The sequence below is a fragment of the Aquarana catesbeiana genome, linkage group LG13, assembly GCF_042186555.1.
Source record: "Aquarana catesbeiana isolate 2022-GZ linkage group LG13, ASM4218655v1, whole genome shotgun sequence".
NCBI classification, from domain to species: domain Eukaryota; kingdom Metazoa; phylum Chordata; class Amphibia; order Anura; family Ranidae; genus Aquarana; species Aquarana catesbeiana.
The window spans coordinates 103,209,494-103,227,613 of record NC_133336.1 but is presented as its reverse complement, the minus strand read 5'-3'; the positions used below and the strand labels follow the sequence as shown (position 1 = coordinate 103,227,613).

The 18,120-nt window shown below is 40.9% G+C and overlaps 1 protein-coding gene across 2 annotated transcripts in view; it reads right to left on the bottom strand.

The window, feature by feature from the left end:
• Window positions 1-348: 348 nt before the first annotated feature.
• RASGRP1 (RAS guanyl releasing protein 1) overlaps window positions 349-18,120 on the bottom strand; it is a 306,655-nt gene continuing 288,883 nt past the window's right edge. For both annotated transcript variants that reach the window (XM_073609577.1, XM_073609576.1), the window contains 8 exons: window positions 17,891-17,971; window positions 14,451-14,555; window positions 13,765-13,874; window positions 12,316-12,460; window positions 11,399-11,435; window positions 10,840-10,989; window positions 9,907-10,241; window positions 349-6,208 (listed from right to left, as the gene is read on the bottom strand). In XM_073609577.1, coding sequence (XP_073465678.1) covers window positions 6,074-6,208; window positions 9,907-10,241; window positions 10,840-10,989; window positions 11,399-11,435; window positions 12,316-12,460; window positions 13,765-13,874; window positions 14,451-14,555; window positions 17,891-17,971 — 1,098 coding nt within the window. In that variant the 3' untranslated portion in view covers window positions 349-6,073. The remainder of the gene's footprint in view (window positions 6,209-9,906; window positions 10,242-10,839; window positions 10,990-11,398; window positions 11,436-12,315; window positions 12,461-13,764; window positions 13,875-14,450; window positions 14,556-17,890; window positions 17,972-18,120) is intronic.

Genomic DNA, 18,120 nt, shown 5'->3' with positions numbered 1-18,120 from the left:
ATGTAAAGCTAAGTGTTATACAAATCTATTGCCAACTCACTTTTCATACGTAAACCCCTAAGTGTGAAAAGTAGGCTAACAAACTATGGGTCAAGGCAGACACCTGTGACAGATCTGCGGACATGTGGGGGATTTCTTGGGCACCAGAGTTGTGTGTGCATGCATGGTCAGAAACCCCCACAAGTGTGCAGATGTGCCTCAGGCTTTGGTACCTTCAGCACATGTGTTCATGAGTGAAATTCTCAAAGATGGCAGTGCAGGATAGGAGGGGCTGAACCAAAGTATCGGGGGACTGAGGTTGCTCTTCCATAAACAGCAGCAAAGAAAAGTCTCTTGATTCAGGACAGATTAAACAGATATTTTAGGGTTTTAATAGTTTATTTCACCATCATCCCCTCCCCACCACTAACAAAATAACCTTCACTGAAATTTTGAAACCATAAAATGAAGCTCTTTAAAGCTTGAAGACCTTCTAGAACATGAGGTAAAACTAGGTCTATAGTTTTATATAAATACTGGACAATGAAATCCTACCATATTAACATATATGAAAATCTATACAACATTTACATAAGGTCATCTATATGTAGCAAACATTCTAGCTGTTGGCACAAGCACCTAATGCAGATTAGCAGCACTGTTACCACTGAAACAGTTTTGGAAACCAAAAATAAAAAAAATAAAAAAACACTGGGCTGGTCCTCTAGTTATACAGCAAATCTCTTCTATAGCTATTTACATCAATAATGTGATCACAATTGTACAGTACAAGAGTGGGCGCAACTGTGTCTGTAGACACTGAAGTCACTTTAAAATACTATGACTTTTTAAAGTCAGTTTATTTTACCTCCTTCTCCACTTGCATTGTTTTCTACAGTGCCTTGCAAAAGTATTCACCCCCCTTGGCATTTTTATGTGTTTTGTTGCCTCACAACCTGGAATTAATATGGATTGTTTGAGGATTTGCATCATTTAATTTACAGAACATGCCCACAACTTTGAAGATTTTTTTTATTTTTATTGTGAAGCAAACAACAAGTAGGACAAAATAACAGAAAAAAGTCAATGTGCATAACTATTCACCCCCCTAAAGTCAATACTTTGTAGAGCCACCTTTTGCGGCTATCACAGCTCCAAGTCACTTTGGATAAGTCTCTATGAGCTTGCCACATCTTACCACTGGGATTTTTGCCCATTGCTCCTTGCAAAACTGCTCCAGCTCCTTCAAGTTGGATGGTTTGTGCTTGTGAACAGCAATCTTTAAGTCTGACCACAGATTTTCTATTGGATTGAGGTCTGAGCTTCTTAACTAGGCCATTCCAACATATTTACATGTTTCCTGTAAACCACTGAAATGTTGTTTTAGCAGTGTGTTTAGGGTCATTGTCCTGCTGGAAGGTGAACCTCCATCTTAGCCTCAAATCACACACAGAGTGGTACAGGTTTTGCTCAAGAATATCCCTATATTTAGCACCATCCATCTTTCCCTCAACTCTGACCAGTTTCCCAGTCCCGACTGCTGAAAAACATCCCCACAGCATGATGCTGCCACCACCATGTTTCACTGTGGGGATGGAGTTCTTTGGGTGATGTGATGTTTTGGGTTTGTGCCAGACATAGCATTTTTTTTGATGGCCAAAAAGTTCAATTCTAGTCTCATCAGACCAGAGCACCTTCCCTCCATACATTTTGGGAGTCTCCCACATGCCTTTTCGCAAACTCAAAACATACCATTTTGTTTTTTGCTGAAAGTAATGGCTTTCTTCTGGCCACTCTGCCATAAAGCCCAACTCTATGGAGCGTACGGCTTATTGTCGTCCTATGTACAGATACTCCAGTCTCTGCTGTGGAACTCTGCAGCTCCTCCAGGGTTACCTTAGGTCTCTTTGCTGCCTCTCTAATTAATGCCCTCCTTGCCCGGTCTGTGAGTTTTGGTGTGCGGCCATCTCTTGGCAGGTTTGCTGTTGTGCCATGTTCTTTCCATCTGGTTATGATAGATTTGATGGTGCTCCTAGGGATCATCAAAGATTTGTATATTTTTTTTATAACCTAAGCCTGACTTGTACTTCTCAACAACATTGTCCCTTGCTTGTTTGGAGAGTTCTTTGGTCTTCATGGCAGTGTTTGGTTAGTGGTGCCTCTTGCTTAGTTGTTGCAGCCTCTGGGGCCTTTCAAAAAGGTGTGTATATGTAATGACAGATCATGTGACACTTAGATTGCACACAGGTGGACATCATTTCACTAATTATGTGACTTCTGAAGGTAATTGGTTGCGCCAGAGCTTTTTATGGGCTTCATAACAAAGGGGGTGAATACATACGCACATGCCAATTATCATTTTTTTATTTCTGAAAAATAGTTATATGTATATATTTTTCTAATTTTACTTCACCAACTTAGACTATTGTGTTCTGATCCATCACATATAATTCATATTAAAAAAACATTGAACTAAAGGCTGTAATGTAACAAAATAGGTAAAAAGCCAAGGGGGGGGGGTGAATACTTTTGCAAGACACTGTATATCGGCTTCAATCTTACACCATGAAACTATTTTTTACCAGTATTGTTTTGCATTAAACAGATATGCAAAAGCCAATCAGAAAATAGGAGAGGAGTTATGACAAATCTACTGTGAAAACTTTAGAGCAACAGACATCTCTTTTAGGACACAATTTAGTTAAAAATCAAGAGACAATTCCAGTTGGTTTTAATCCTTTACATAGAAAAGACTAAATATATTAACGTACTTGACCAAACAGCGCAACACCACGTTTGCAAATTTATATGCCCAAAATGAGATGGATGAATTTAAGATGTATTTTAAAAATGTGTTATATGGCTTATCCTTTTGAATTATGTTATTGCTTCATAATAATGTTCATAGGCTTGTACAGATGAGACAAAAATATCATCATTCAAAAAAAACACTCACTGATTTTTAGCTTCCTATGTAAAAAAAAAAAAAAAAAAAATGACAGGCTGCATTAAATTCTGTACGAGATGTATGAGAAGGCTCAAACATTTGTAATTGCTAATGAAGATCCAGGGCCTCAGTCTACCTATAAATGGCCGGTCCATTTATCCAAGAACAGTAACAATCATTTGTACAAAAGGGATCGTGGAGCAAGGTGCTGCAGATCATTGCTTAACTGATTTTGCTCTTATCAAGAACCGTTGCTTTCTCATATGAGGCCAGACATTTGGTTAAAGTCTTTTAAGAGCTTTCGGCAAATCTTTTTTAAACAGGACATGTATTGGTGGAAACAGAAAGTTCTCAACAACTAAGATGAAATCCTTAAAAGCAATCCATTCAGGTTGTAGAAACATAGCGGCCAGGAAACTAAACTTTTCCTGCCTTTCTTCCAAACCATCGTAGTCCAGCCAAAATGTCAAAAAGAATCCTGCTCCGTCATGTACTCTACAGCTACCCATGTCTCTTCTGCACTATGGTACTTTATAATTTAAAGGTTAACCCCACACAATAGGGTAACACCACTGCTAGATGGAAGACAGTGTATTAAAACATACTGAAAGCCTTTTCTAAAAGTGATTCTGTCACAAGAGATTATAGAGGCAGGCAATACTCAACGTTCCTTTTAAAAATGCTAGTTTCCCAGTTTGCTTTGGCTTCAATGCAGGCTGAACCACTAATCTACAACAAGTATAGAAATAACAAAAAATTCTGACACTGCTTCTTCTTAAGTCAGATACAACCTGGCAACCAGCATATTTAAAAGGGGCAAACAATGGCAACTCCTGTACTTCTCTTATGAGTCACTTTAACATTGTTGTCTTAGAGGAGAGGGTCATCCGCTGTAGTTCCTGTGCTAAACACCATCTTCACACCCAAGTTGCCAAACGAGGTAGTCAAACGTCTGCTCTTCGTATTCCCCACATAGTGGAAAATTTGGCCAGGCAGGAAGAAAGCCTAAATACAATAGTAATAGACTTGATTAGAAAATGTGTCCAAGAGACCAGCTGATGGATCTCCCATTCAAAGCCCTGGAGGAGCACAAGTAACTTATAGTTCCATACAACAATTTTTTTTTTCAGTAGACCTCAGCTTAGGAGCCAATGGAATAGGCTTTTGTTTGCTTCAAGCTGGTTTTGCATTCCTATACAATCTATGGGAATGCAAATTCTGCTTAAAGCAGGTCAGAAGGAGGTCAATTGCACCGGTCTATTCATTCTGAATGATCTTAGACACATCTCAGAATGATGTCAAACAGATATCATAAACCTGAAGTAAATCTTTCCTGAGAGAAAAATGCTTTCATTGATGAATCTGGGTGTCTGACTGTTAGCCCGGGTTCACACCTATGCGAATTAGATGTGCATTTCCCCGCATCTAATTCGCATAGTAGGAGAATGTGACTGGCTCCCTATGGAGCCGGTTCACATATCTCCAGGGCGGCTGCGGAACGCACTGCACAAAAACGCTGTGCGTCTTTGGCTCAGTTTCAGGACCGAATTCAGGCATAGAATCGGCCCTGATTCGTCCCTGAAACGGGGAACAGGGACGCACAGCACTGCTGTGCGATCCGCAGCACTTTATAGTGTGAACCCGGGCTTATACTGACCTGCTGGCTTCAGTCATTTCTGAGTTTGGTCAGTGACCAAGGTATTAAAGCTGATAAGTCAGCATGAGCAAAGCAAATATAATTTTCACTCATCAGCAATGGCCACTAGACTCCAAGTTTTTCTCAATAAACGTTCCTTTTATAAAAGGCTATTAAACCTAAATAGTTACTTTATGTAAAAGAGCCACCAGTAGTATTCACAAATAATGAACTTAAAAAGTTCCCATATTGTACAAAGACAGATATTTGACATTGTTTTGCTGTCCTTTGGATTGTCCTGTGTTATTAGCCATTTATAGCCAAAAAAAGGCATAAAGCAGCACTTGCTAGTACTGTATTGGGTTACTGACAATATGATCTTTGCTTTAAAACCATCATTTTAATTTCTGCTGCCGTTCCCTATTTGTCTGTAAATGTTATTGTGTAAGTCAAGCCAACACCTTTTTAATGTTTTAAAAATACAGAGGGATGTTTAGATCTCCTGTCACATTTTTACTGCTATCCCAGGCTCTGTTAGAGCGATTAAACCTCATTTCATGCCCTGCTGACAACAATTTTTACCAGACAGGAACTAAGGGAAACTTTTTATAACAGGAATATTGAAAGCTAAAAAAAATGACATTGGTTCTAGCTTCCCCTACTCTACTAACAAAAGCATATTTATTGTGTTGCTATTGAAGGCTATCCTCACTTCCTGTCTGGTAAAACATTGTCAGCAAAAGAGGAAGTATGGAGAAATTTTCTTTACCGGAACCCACCGGACAGCACTACAAATCCGACGGGTTCAAACCCCTCCACACTATAAGCTCTTTTGCATACTTCAACCTGTGGTTTATGCTTACTGGTTTAGTGGAGCTGCAGTGATCTTAACTACGGCCACATTTGTTTTCTTCCAAGTATCTTTAGAAATGTGTCATTGTCACAGCATAGCCTGAGACATCTTACCATGCAGAATTGCATTTGGTCTTGAAAAACAGCAGAAGCAGAGCAGCCAATATAAAACCAAGCTGCAATGTTTAGCCTTCAGTTCTGAACCATAATTACATTCTATGTTCATTGCTGCAGGTGTGTTCTGTTTCGACATGCCAGTCAGGTAAGGAAAGGAGAACACTACATACATACACTGACATCACCAATGTGCTCATCCTTACTAAATAAACTGGCTAGACAAAGGTTATATTTACACACCTTCAACTACCGATAGACACTCCATAACTACACCATGAAATGTGATGTATTAAGGGGAGGATCCTTAAGATTGCATGTAGTAGAGTCTTAGAACAGGTATACATATAATTAACCTTCATGGAAGTAAGGTGTACACCGTATTTCTTCAACCTGCAGAATCCCTGGTGTGTTTCACTGTGCAACTGGCGAGCACCCAGTTTCTACCCTCCGGCTGTGGACATCGAGTCCATAATGCTCAGTAGCAGAATAATGGCCTGTATCTGTACAGTCCGTGGCAATAGGCTTTCCAGCAGTCCCTGTACCTATGATCCTTTCCCAACAGTCTCATTGTTTATGACATACTTTCTAAGCTCTGCTCGCAAGGCCTCCATTTTTCTCTGGGCATCTTTAAGCTGGGTCTTCAGGTTTGTGTTCTCCTCCTTTAACAGGGATTTTTCCTGTTGTGAAGAGCAAAAATAGAACATTAGTCTTGCAAACCACATCCTAGGGACATATTTCAGAATCTCTACAGCACTACTGCTTACTTTGCACTTCGTGTGACATTGCTCCTGGTATTGATTGGTCTCAGAAGAAACAAAATTGACACCATGAACAATAAACTAGGATTGGCCTAGATCAGTGGTTCTCAACCTCAAGTCCTCAAGTACCCCCAACAGGCCATGTTTTGGGAATTTCTCTTAGATAAAATAGCTGTCCAAAATACCAAACCATTGACTCGGATTTAAAGCGGAGGGCCACCCGTAAAAAAAAAAAATGCCACCAAAATTCCTAAAAAAATAAAAAAAAAACATTTGGGAAAAAAAAAAATGTTATACTTACCTAAACCCTTGTTGCTAGGCAGTCTTGCTAATCTGCCTCTTCCTATTCCGCGGCATGTTCTTCTGGGAACTGTGTGTGTTCCCAGAACACCACGGGGCCATTCACAGATCGCTGCGCCGTTCGCGCGTGCGCAGTAGGAAACTGGCAGTGAAGCCGCAAGGCTCCACTGCCTGTTTCCCTTACATAGGATGGCGGTGCCGGGACCCGTGAGCCGAGGGACGGTTCGGCCTCGGGCGGCCGACATCGCGGGCACCCAGGACAGGTAAGTCTACTTGTTTAAAGTCAGCAGCTACAGTAATTGTAGCTGCTGACTTTAAAATTTTTTTTTAGCTGGCCGGAATCCCGCTTTAAAGCACCTGTGCAAGATAAAGGAAATCCTGCAAACATGGCCTGTTGGGGGTACTTGAGGACTGAGGTTGAGAACCACTGGCCTAGATCACTTGGTGACATGGTCAGATTTTAGGAAGAACTGTTAGGCATGTGCTGATTTTTTAAAATAGACAATCACAACAGGGATTAGCAAGCTAGAGAACTCCAGCTTTTGGGCAACTGCAAATCCCAGCATTCCCCCGGAGGACAGGGACAGCCCAAATGTATGAACTGGCAGTGTTTAGTTCCAGAAGGGCTGCAGAAACCCATTTTGCCTGTGTCTGCCGATCTTTTAGGTTGCACACTCTCTCCAACTTTCTGAAATCAGGAAGAGAGACATCTTTTAATAAAAAGTATATAGGCTAAGGACACCCCTGTCACATTCCCTGGTATGCAAACCCTGAAGAATTAAAATGCCAAAATTACGTTTTTTTTTTCAACCACTACTTTTCCTTTTTAATGGCCTTTCAAAAAACAAATTAAATCATTTAGAAGTTGGATGGAGTATAACACTTAAATACAAGCAGCCCCCTCAATTACAAACATCCGTCTTACATATTTCAGAACCGAGTCAGCGTGACGTCATCTTGTTGCTCACTGCATGCTGCCACCTACTGTCCAGCGGACCTGTCAGCAATCTCACATAACCACATGGCCTGTTAACCCTTCCCTATGCTATCCACAACTTAATAATAATTTTTTAGCTGGAGTTACACTTAAAAAAATGTACCTGTTCCAACTTGCATACAAATTCAATTTAAGAACAAATCTACAGAACCTATTTTGTTCGTAACCTTGGGATTAGAGCAGACCAAAGAGAGGAACAATCCTGTCAAAAGAGGGAAATTAAGCAGCTATGTTACTGGAATACACACTACAGTGCAAAAGTTTTAGGCAAGTGTGAAAAAATGCTGTAAATGAATGCTTTCAGAAACAGAAGTGTTAATCGCTTATTTTTTAACAATTAACAAATTAGAAAGTAAATAAACAAAAGAGAAGTCCAAATCAAATCAATATTTGGTGTGACCACCTTTTGCCTTCAAAAAAAATATAAGTTCTTCTAGGTACACTTGCACACAGTTCTTGAAGGAACTCGGCAGGTAGGTTGTTCCAAACATTTTAGAGAACTAACCACAGATCTTCTGTGGATGTAGGCTGCCTTGAATTCTTCTGTCTCACGTAATTTCAGACAGACTCGATGATGTTAAGATCAGGGCTCTGTGGGGCCAAACTATCACTTCCAGGACTCCTTGTTTTTCTTTACGCTGAAGATAGTTCTTAATGACATTGGCTGTATGTTTGGGGTTGTTACGCTGCAGCAGAATAAATTTGGGGCTAATCACATGCCTACCTGATGGTATGGCGTGATGGATAATTATATGCCTGTATTTCTCAGCATTGAAGACACCATTGATCCAGACCAGATCACCAACTCCATTTGAGGAAATGCAGTGCCAAACTTGCAAGGAACCTCCACCATGCTTCACTGTTGCTCTCCAGCCCTTCGGCGAACAAACTGCCTCCTGCTACAGCCAAATATTTAAAATTTTGACTCATCAGTCCAGAGAACCTGCTTTTCCTATTTTTCTGCACTCCAGTTCCTATGTTTTCAATCCACACTTGAGTGGGTTAACCTAATTTCTATGTCGAACGTATGGCTTCTTGGCCGCAATTCTTCCATGAAGACTACTGGCAAGACCTCTTTGTACAGTAGATAGGTGTAAATGGGTCTCACTGGTTTCCGACAGTTCTGTGCTGATGGCACTGCTGGACATCTGCCGATGTCGAAGGGAAGTAAGCATGATGTGTCTTTTATCTGCTGCATTAAGTTTTCTTTGCCGACCACTGTGTCTACTGCCCTCAATTTTGCCCGTTTCTTTGTGCTTCTTCAAAAGAGCTTGAACAGCGCATCTTGAAACCCCAGTCTGCTTTGAAATATTTGCCTGGGAGCGACCTTGCTGATGCAGTATAACTACCTTGTGTGCTCAGTCTAGCCATGGTGTATGACTTGTGAAATGAAACAAGCTACCACAACTTCACCTTAGTAACAGAGTTTTGGTGTCCCTTACCCAATTTTAAACCTCCTACACAGCTCTTTCTGTTTCAGTTAATGACTGTGTTTAAACCTACATATGAAATTGATGATCATTAGCACCTGCTTGGTATAATTGGTTAATCATACAACTCAATCTAATCCTACAAAATCCCTGACTTTGTGCAAGTGTAATGCCCTGTACATGCGACCGGTTTTGCCATTGGAATAAACTCCGAATGTTTCTCCGACGGAACTCAGACGGAATTCCGATCAAGCGGTCTTGCCTACACACGGTCACACCAAAGTCTGACCGTCCAGAACGCGGTGACGCACAACACGTACGACGGGACTAGAAAAAGGAAGTGCAATAGCCAGTAGCAAATAGCTTCCGTCTCGTACTTGCTTCAGAGCATGCGTCGTTTTTGGTCCGTCGGAACAGCATACAGACGAGCAGGTTTATAAGAATTGGTTCTGTCGGTAATATTTAGAACATGTTCTATTTCTAGGTCCGTCAGAATTTTCAAAAAAAAGTTCGATGAGGCATACACACGATCGGAATAGACGATGAAAACTTTCCGTCTGACTTTTTCTGTCGGACATTCCGCTCGTGTGTACGCGGCTTTAGAATTTATGCTAGTTTGAAGCCAAAGGGTAGTCAAACCAAATATTGATTTGATTTTTCTTTCGCTCACTTTGCATTTTGTAAACTGGTATAAATAAAAAAAATGTAAAAATTTATATTTGAAAGCATTCTTACTTTACAGCAATTCGTCACACTTGCCTAAAATGTTTACACAGTACTGTATAAATTAAATGTTTATTACCAAAATAAGTAATCATAACAGTATAACAGCATTCATAGAATAAGATTATAAAGTTATTAATAAGGTGTTATCAATGTATACTGGTTACCTTTTCCAGTTCTTGTGTTGTTTGTTTAGATGCTCGTCTCTCCTCTCTGGCTTTGCGGACAGAATCCTTATTTTCCCACTTGGCATACGCCCGCTTCCTAATTAAAAGCGGACTAGGACCGCCATCTGGTGTTCGACTCTTATGAGGAGAGGTAACCTGTAAGGAGGGACTGGAAGGAACGTCTTCTGTCTGCGTGCTCCGGTGTCTCATTGTTGGTTGCAACCGTAAAGAGATTTTATGACTGGAGCTTCCCATCAGCATGATTGTCCTGTCTTTGCCGACCTCTGTGTGCTCACTGTCTTCACCATTTGTGAAAGGGAAAGGGTTCTCTTCAGCTGCACAATTTTGGAAGGTAAAACCCAAAATTAGCAACATAAATGGACCAAGAACCAATTAAAACCTGCTTTTAGTATTTACAAAAAAAAACAAAAAAAAAACAAAAAGAAATCTCAATTTTCAATTTGTGCTGGGGAAGGTACTGTGCATGCGAGTGTAAGGGCAACTTTGTACAGTGTGTGCCTCTGCTCTAATCTTTAGAGACTTTAAAGGTTAGAAAATGCAGTAATTAGTATATTGAGAGCAAGGTTACAAAGATCAACTTTCACAAAACATTTCCTTGGTGTGCTAAAGTGATAAAGCCACTAGAGGGCAAGCATAGAAAACAATTGCGATTATATGAACACTACAATTCTGGAAGTTTGTCACATTTAATTAGTAAGGAAGAGTAAAGAGCAATAATGGTGTGCAATATGTATTTACATCTAGCAGGTGTGAATACAATAATTTCTCATTGATCAGCTATGTAATCTGATTGCTTTCTCTGGTTACCCTGTGTTTACCCAATTGTGTGCTACCTAACCCGCACAAAGTACAGCTGCTCACAGTAACAGTTTGTACATCATCTTGAATGCATTATAGCAATTACTTACTTACCACTGGTTGACTCTTTGCCACTGGCTGATGAAATGTCAGAAGCAGCAGCATCCTGAGTTAGACTGCAGTCTTCAGTGGAGCTTTTGGTTCTCTTCTTACATTCAAACACCACCAGCTCCTTACATTGTTTATGGCAATTCATCCCACAGTCTGTGCACAAAATTGCAGAAAATAAATACGCAGGTTAGGTCAAGTGTATTAAAAGACCACACCTGCACTCAATGCAGCCAAAGTTCCCCCTTCCCGAACTGTTCAGTTTAGGATTCATGGAACCCTATCAGCAGTAGTCCTAAAAGGTGGACAAGCACTTTGCTTTTTCCTAAAGCATCTCATATTCAAATGTTTTGCACTGTCAAAACAGACAAATGGTTGTGCACACCAAAGGACCACTGCAGATAGGATTCAGTGAAGCTGATGAGCAGTGGGCAAGAGGTACCCTGTGGATACGCTAAATAATTCAACCAGCTGCTAGTGATAATACAGACTACTGAGAAATGAGGTGCACTGTTATCCCCCCTTGTATGGGCTTCTGTGATAATTCTTGTTATATAGAATTTACCTTTGCAGCGATATCCTTGCTTGATCACGCCCCAGAGCTGAAAAATAAAGCATTTACCACACTTCAGTACAGGCATCAATTAAATAGTGCTATTTTTTGACTTACAAATATTAACAGATATTTTGTCTGAAAACGTTTACTATGGAAAATCCTTTTACTCTTCTATCATTAAATGGAATTTACAAAAGCCCAGCCTATCGCCACTTTAGTAATGAGTGAATTAGTAGGGCATTCAATGGGTAATGTGCTACACTACATCTTCAGACATTCATGTTGATGCAGTTGATGCACTCAAACCTTGTAGCTTTGGGATGTGAAGGTTCAGTATATAACTGGGACTACCCTGACACAAAGTTTGGACTTGTAAGTAGGGATTTTTGGGTGTTCTGCCCCTCCATAACACACACACATTAAGTGCTTTTCTGCTCAAATAATCCAAAGACTGCATGGTAGAGACATCCTATTTTATAGGAAACTTGTCCCATGAGAGACAGAGGTTGCCTTTGCTGCCACTCTTGCTGGAAATGCCAGCTGTGACACTGTCCGGCAGCTAACAATATCAACAATATTTAAAAAGCATCTATTTTCTGCCTGAAATCCATATGGTCTAGAATGAATTTCACAAGAGCCATCATATTATACATCTTACACATAACCATTCATCTCAGTCATTGGCCAAGAATAGCTTACAACCTAAAGTTCAACCACAGTCATACACACCTGCACACAATAGGGCCTCGTTTTGTCGAAGACCTATATTTGGGTCTAGGCAGGAAACTGGAGCACTATCAGGAAACCCACACATACATTTTCCATAAAGATAGCCTCTGGTGGGAACTGAACTTGAAGTTTCAAGGTAGGCATGCTAATTTCTTAGCCAGTGTGATCTGTTGAGTCTTTATGATTTCACTACTCACAAAGCCAGCACAGTTGTCACAGAAAGTTGGGCGCAGGTAGGTGGTCTCTTGGAAGTTGTGAAGAAATCCCAAGCCAAGTTTGGAGCAGATGGAGCTTGCCCTCATAAAGTATGCAGTGATTTCTTGTCTGCTGATCTGTCCATCCCTGTAGGTAAAAAAAGAAAAGCATTAAATAGATTATCATTTCAAAAAATGACCAGCCACCACAGGTGTAAATAGTGAGGCCATGTACTAATTCCCTAGCCTAGTGCCAGGCCTTGTACTATTTCCTAGAAGATCCTTCCTGGGATGCAGAAGCTCAAGCACAGATATGTGGAGGGTTGGGGAGCACATTAGAGCCAAGAAGTGGACAGGAAGTCCACCCCCCAAAGCCTGACATCTGTATTACAGTGCTCTGCAGTGAGAATACTTTTATCAGGACTATAGATACTATAATCACACTGGTGGGCCAGTGCCTAGGCAGCAGGGTTAGAAATGGCAGTACCAAACGAAAGAAGGCAATTATGTAGGAGCATTATAAGCCTTCACAAAAACCACACCAGATTACAAAAAATGAATAGTAATGTTCAGGTTGCTTCTTTGTTATGCCAAAAAACACACAGTGTAAAATATAATTTGAGGGTGGTTAGATCTAATTCAGTGCTTACATTACTGAACATGGAAGTGAAGAGACCAGTGATGGTGTGAAATGTGCAGCAACCAATTAGGAAACTTTTTTATAGGTTAACTAGGGTTGCCATTTATCCCCCTTTCCTGGGGACAGCCCCTGTGGTGAGGGGTCTGGCCCCCAGGAAACAAATATCCCCAGAGTGTAAAGTTTGTAATGTGTGGGCTCTAGCAACTCAAAAATTATGCTAGTTGGGGGTATAGGTTTAAGGATGTGGCTACAATTGAGAGTGTGGTGTTGTGGGGATGGTCAGTAGGATTTTATTTGGAAAATCTCCTAACGTTAAAGTGGTTATAAAGCCTAAACATGTTTTACCCTAATGCATTCCTTGCATTAAGGGAAAACATTTTTAAGCACCAGTATCCCCCTCCTTATTACTTACCTGAGCCCTCATTTGATCCAGCGATGTGCCCATCTGCAGCTCTTCACTCCTCTCAATTCCTGGTCTCACTGGCTTTGCTGAGGCAGCAGGAGCCATTGGATCCCACTGCTGTCAATCAAGCCAATTAAAGCCAGTGCCATTGTCTGTGTTTATAGTCGCAGGCAGCAAGGCTCGGGAGCGAACCAGCATAAGTGCCCTATAGAAAGCGGCTTTTCTACACAACTGAACCTTCAGTTTATTTTTTATAAATTTATATATAACTGTGAACCTTCAATGTGAGTTGGTTAGTGAGTTGGTGTGATATTTCAACAACGATAAAGTGCATAGCACACATGGTAGAACTTTTGTGTGTCTTTATTTGCTTACAAGATGTTTCTAGGTGTTCCTTTGCACTGCTCACCTGTCTTTATCCAACACACAGAAAGAGAATGGGAAGCTGGCTGCTATTTTCTCAAACTCTTCTTGGGATATATATCCATCTTGATCCAGATCATAATTCTTAAAAACCGACTGAAAGGCAAAGAATATCCATTATCCAAAGCTCATTTAGAAGAAACTCATTGTGAATGTAAAATAACCACAAATATCAGATGTTCAAATCCACACATTGTAAGTATGCTGTGCTGGATAAATATAGATAACAAAAACACAGTTGGGCCCCTTTCATACAGGAACGCTCTGCTCTAAGAGCAGATCCCCTTCTAAATCAGAGCAGAATAGGACAAATGTCAGTTTTTGCTGCATTTTGACAGCAGACAGTTGCGAACCTGTGATAGCGCTATGGACAGCCAGATGTAAATGGATTTGTGTCTGTTTACATCAGATTACCTCTGATCTGTAACATTTAGGTCCAGAAAAATGAAAACAAAAAAAAGCAGTCCTTTTCCAGTTTTTTGTTCTAGACCAGGATGGACTTGGAGGTAGGTAAATGTGAAGGGACAGAAGACTGTTTACATCCACCTGCCCATAGACCTGCATGGAACTTCTGATCAGGTCCACCTGAATAACGGACAGGTGGGTCTGATCAGAAAACTCTTCTGAAACAGGAATTAAAACAAAAAACAAATATTTAGAAATCTTACTTACATCCACCATCCTTTGCACATGTTTGCTGATGGTTTTTGGGTCGGGTTTAGGAGAGACACCAGATGCCCAATCTGCAACAACTGGAGGCTTACAGGGTGTAACAGGCTGTACACAAAAAAAAAAAACCAGACAAGGTTTCATCAGTTTTTATACAACATTAACCTAGCCCATTTTGTGAAACTGGCACTGTAATATTAATAACTAATAATGCAAAGTAAAATAATTATGTCTAGATCCAAAGCAACTGACAGTGAGTACACTGATATTCTAAGACAAGAATACCAATGCAGAAAAACACCAATTCCTACAACGCCTGAAGTCCAAATCAACTGTCAGGCAGATTGCATGTGCAGTCGGGGTGCTGCTGCTACAATGGCCTACTGTTAGCGTTACTAAAAATAAGGGCATGGTCCTGGGATGAGGTAGGCCTGACAGTGGGCTCCCATTTCAGTGTGGATCATCAATGCCTCTCTTTAGAGCAGGTAAATCCCTATTTTAGGGTTGCCACCTGTCTGGGATTCACCCGGACAGTCCAGGTTCTGAATTATATGTCCAGGTTTCAGACCTGTCTGAAACACGGACACATTATTCAGATGGGACTGCAACCCTCCCTCCAACTTAGGCGTGCCAGGGCAGTGTGGCGCAGATTCCCTCTGTTGCCTGGGTTGCACCCACCTATGCTCCCCATTGACCAAGTACCACAACCACCCAGTGCATACACCCCCTCCCTCCCTTCTCTGTCCTGCCCCTGAGCAAGTGAGTACACTAAGGTAAGGGGGACTCAGATGTAAGGGGTACTCTGTGGACTCTGATGTAAGGGGGAGCTTTGGGAACCCTGATTTAATGGGGAATGCTGGGAATTATGATGTAAGTGGGGGCTTTGGTAAACAGAAACCCCCTTACATCAGAGTTCCATTTTATACCACAGTCCACAGTGTTCCCCCTTAAAAAAAAAAAAAATGCTGCGTGCCGCTAAAGTGTTTGGGTTTGGCTTGAAGAAAAAGTGGCAACCCTACCCTATTCCGAGGTCCTGCTCTGCCAGAAGCCATATGGCTGGAACAAATATTAGAGAGCAGAAGGGTAAGATATCCATGTAGAGAATGTCATGAAACAGTGAACCAACTGAGCTCCTGGATAAGATGGACAGGGCTCTGCATTTCCAGGGGTACCCTGACAATATTTCCTAAGCAAGTGCTGCCTGTGTTCCATGCCCACCAGTGGATGGAGCACAATACCTATCCCTACCATTATGTGGAGGCAGTGATTAACATTCGGACTGAGCTGTAAGTGTGGGAGCTATTTCACAGAACACTCTGCTCTTCACAGCTAGTGTCACGACTGCAATCCGCATCTAGTATTCTCAGATAATACATGTGTTTGTAGGTGAGGTGGCGCTGCTATTTATACGTCTTCTTTTACACTCTGACTAGACTTAATTTTCAGCTTTCACAGAAACCGTTCCCACCACATATGGAATTGTGTTCTAGGTCACAGACAGCAAGTAAGCTGAGTGTTTTAAGTTCTTAAAGGGTAGTTAATGGCAAAATCGAAGGAAGCAGAAAGATGTAATTAAGTATTGTGCTGCCAGTTTGTCTCTCTGCACACAGAATCTGATACAAACATTTCCTTCTATATATTTATTGGCTACACTCGCCAATGAATATGTAAGCTAAACAGTTCTGTTCTTAAAAATATTAGAACTACCATAATTGCTTATGCAAGTAATGAGTGTTGTATAAGTAGCAGTTTGAATGCATGCAGTGACAGAGAAGCTCATATCCTAATTGCTAGCTGACCTCAAAAAGAAATGGTTATCTAACAATATCACATTGCAGCTTGGGACAATAGACCAAACAGATGTGTGCTGGAAGGTCCCAACTGCAATCGGGTTTTGTTAGATACCCATATAATTACTTTCATGCAATGTTTGTGATTCTCCCTCTCTCATTGTCATTAAAGACACACCGCCTTAAAGGACAAGTTCACCTTTCATAACATGTTACACCCATAATCCGGCTGTAACATGTTATGAATGCACTGGCCCCCGCACCTCCCCGATCCCCGCTGTGCCAGCTAGCGGTGGATCTTCTCCACCCGCTAGCTGTCGAAATTAAAAAAAAAAAAACATGGCCGTGCGGGGTTTCGCCCACCTGGCCGCGTCACTCATTCACAGCGCTATGTGAAATTAAAACTACAAGGTCCAGCAGCCTTTGCGGCTTGCGGCATGTAGTTTTCAATGAACTACGCTGTGAGCTCTGTGCTAGTTCATTCATTCTTCCTGTCAGCATGTATCGGATTCCTCGTACGAGTTACAAGGAAGCAGTTACACTGACAGGTCTGCAGAGGACCTGCATGGCATCAGCGATCTGCTGATCGCTGGTGCAATGCTTTACAGGCTTCTGTAACAAAAAATAATAAACGCACATTTTTTTACTTATTTTTGCTGAAAAGTTGAACTTAAATCCTTTAAGAATCCCTCGAACAAAAATCAAAATTGACGCTCAAGTTTTCATACAATTGTGCCATCATTGTGTCAGAATTTTCCCTGCGAAAAACAACATTTTTTTTTACTTCATCTTTGGAAGTGATGCAATGTATTTTAACCTCTTGGCTAAACTGGGTTTATTATGTTAAATAGCTTTGCTTCACACACTTCCAGCCCGATCTGTCTGAACTCCTTGCTGTGATTACAAGGCTGCAATACATAAAATGTTTATTTCGCTTGTCCCCTACAGCCAGCAATGGCTGCAGGAAGTTGTTTATTTCCTATAGTAGAAAAACACACACACTACACTACATTTCAGTTTTATTTTATTTTTTTTTAGAACGATAACCCTGTATACGATTAGAAAATCGTTTGTTCTGTTAAAAATTTCCAGCATGTTTTGATCGGTCATGCCCGCACGTCGTCTGTTGCTGTGGGCACACTAATTATGCCAAAATCAAACAGGTTTTTTATTTTACATGTATGGCCTGCTTTACATTTGCCACTCATCCTATAATTCAACCATCTCTTAAGGCAATGGAACCACATTGAAAAATCGCTGACTGTTTCCTTTTTCCATAGAAAAGAGAACTGATCTTTCAATGTACATGCATCATATCTAAATGTTAACTAACTTGCATATGTCTTGGTGGCTCCCTGAGTTCACCTCCATTGATGGTGTAAGATCTGTCTGTGTATAGCTGGCCTCAAGCTACCTGCAAGAGTGTCTTATATCCTGTACCTCTTCTGCTCCGCTTTATATCCAGCACCAGAAACAGTCTGTCTTCCAGAATGGAACCAATAGCTGACAGTCAAAGATGGACACTTAAGAAAGGATAGGTAAAAATAGGATGAACTGATTTGTTTCCCTTCCCTAACCCTTCTTCATCTGCCAGTGATTGGAACAAAGTGAATTATGCCTGTTATATTAATATTGTCATTTTAGGTAACTTACTGGTGCCCGATGATTCTTTGGCTCCCGTGCATATGACAGCTCATACATTTCATCCTCTGTGTAATACAAGTCGAGGGAAAGCTGCAAATACATTGATGTACAAATATATAATACGGTGTAGAATGTTCCTTACACATATTAGAGCAAATAAATATGTCATTTGTATGACAGACAGTAAAATCTCCTGCTGTCAGCTGCTGTGGTCTGTATGCCAAGATAGCCGAAGGGGG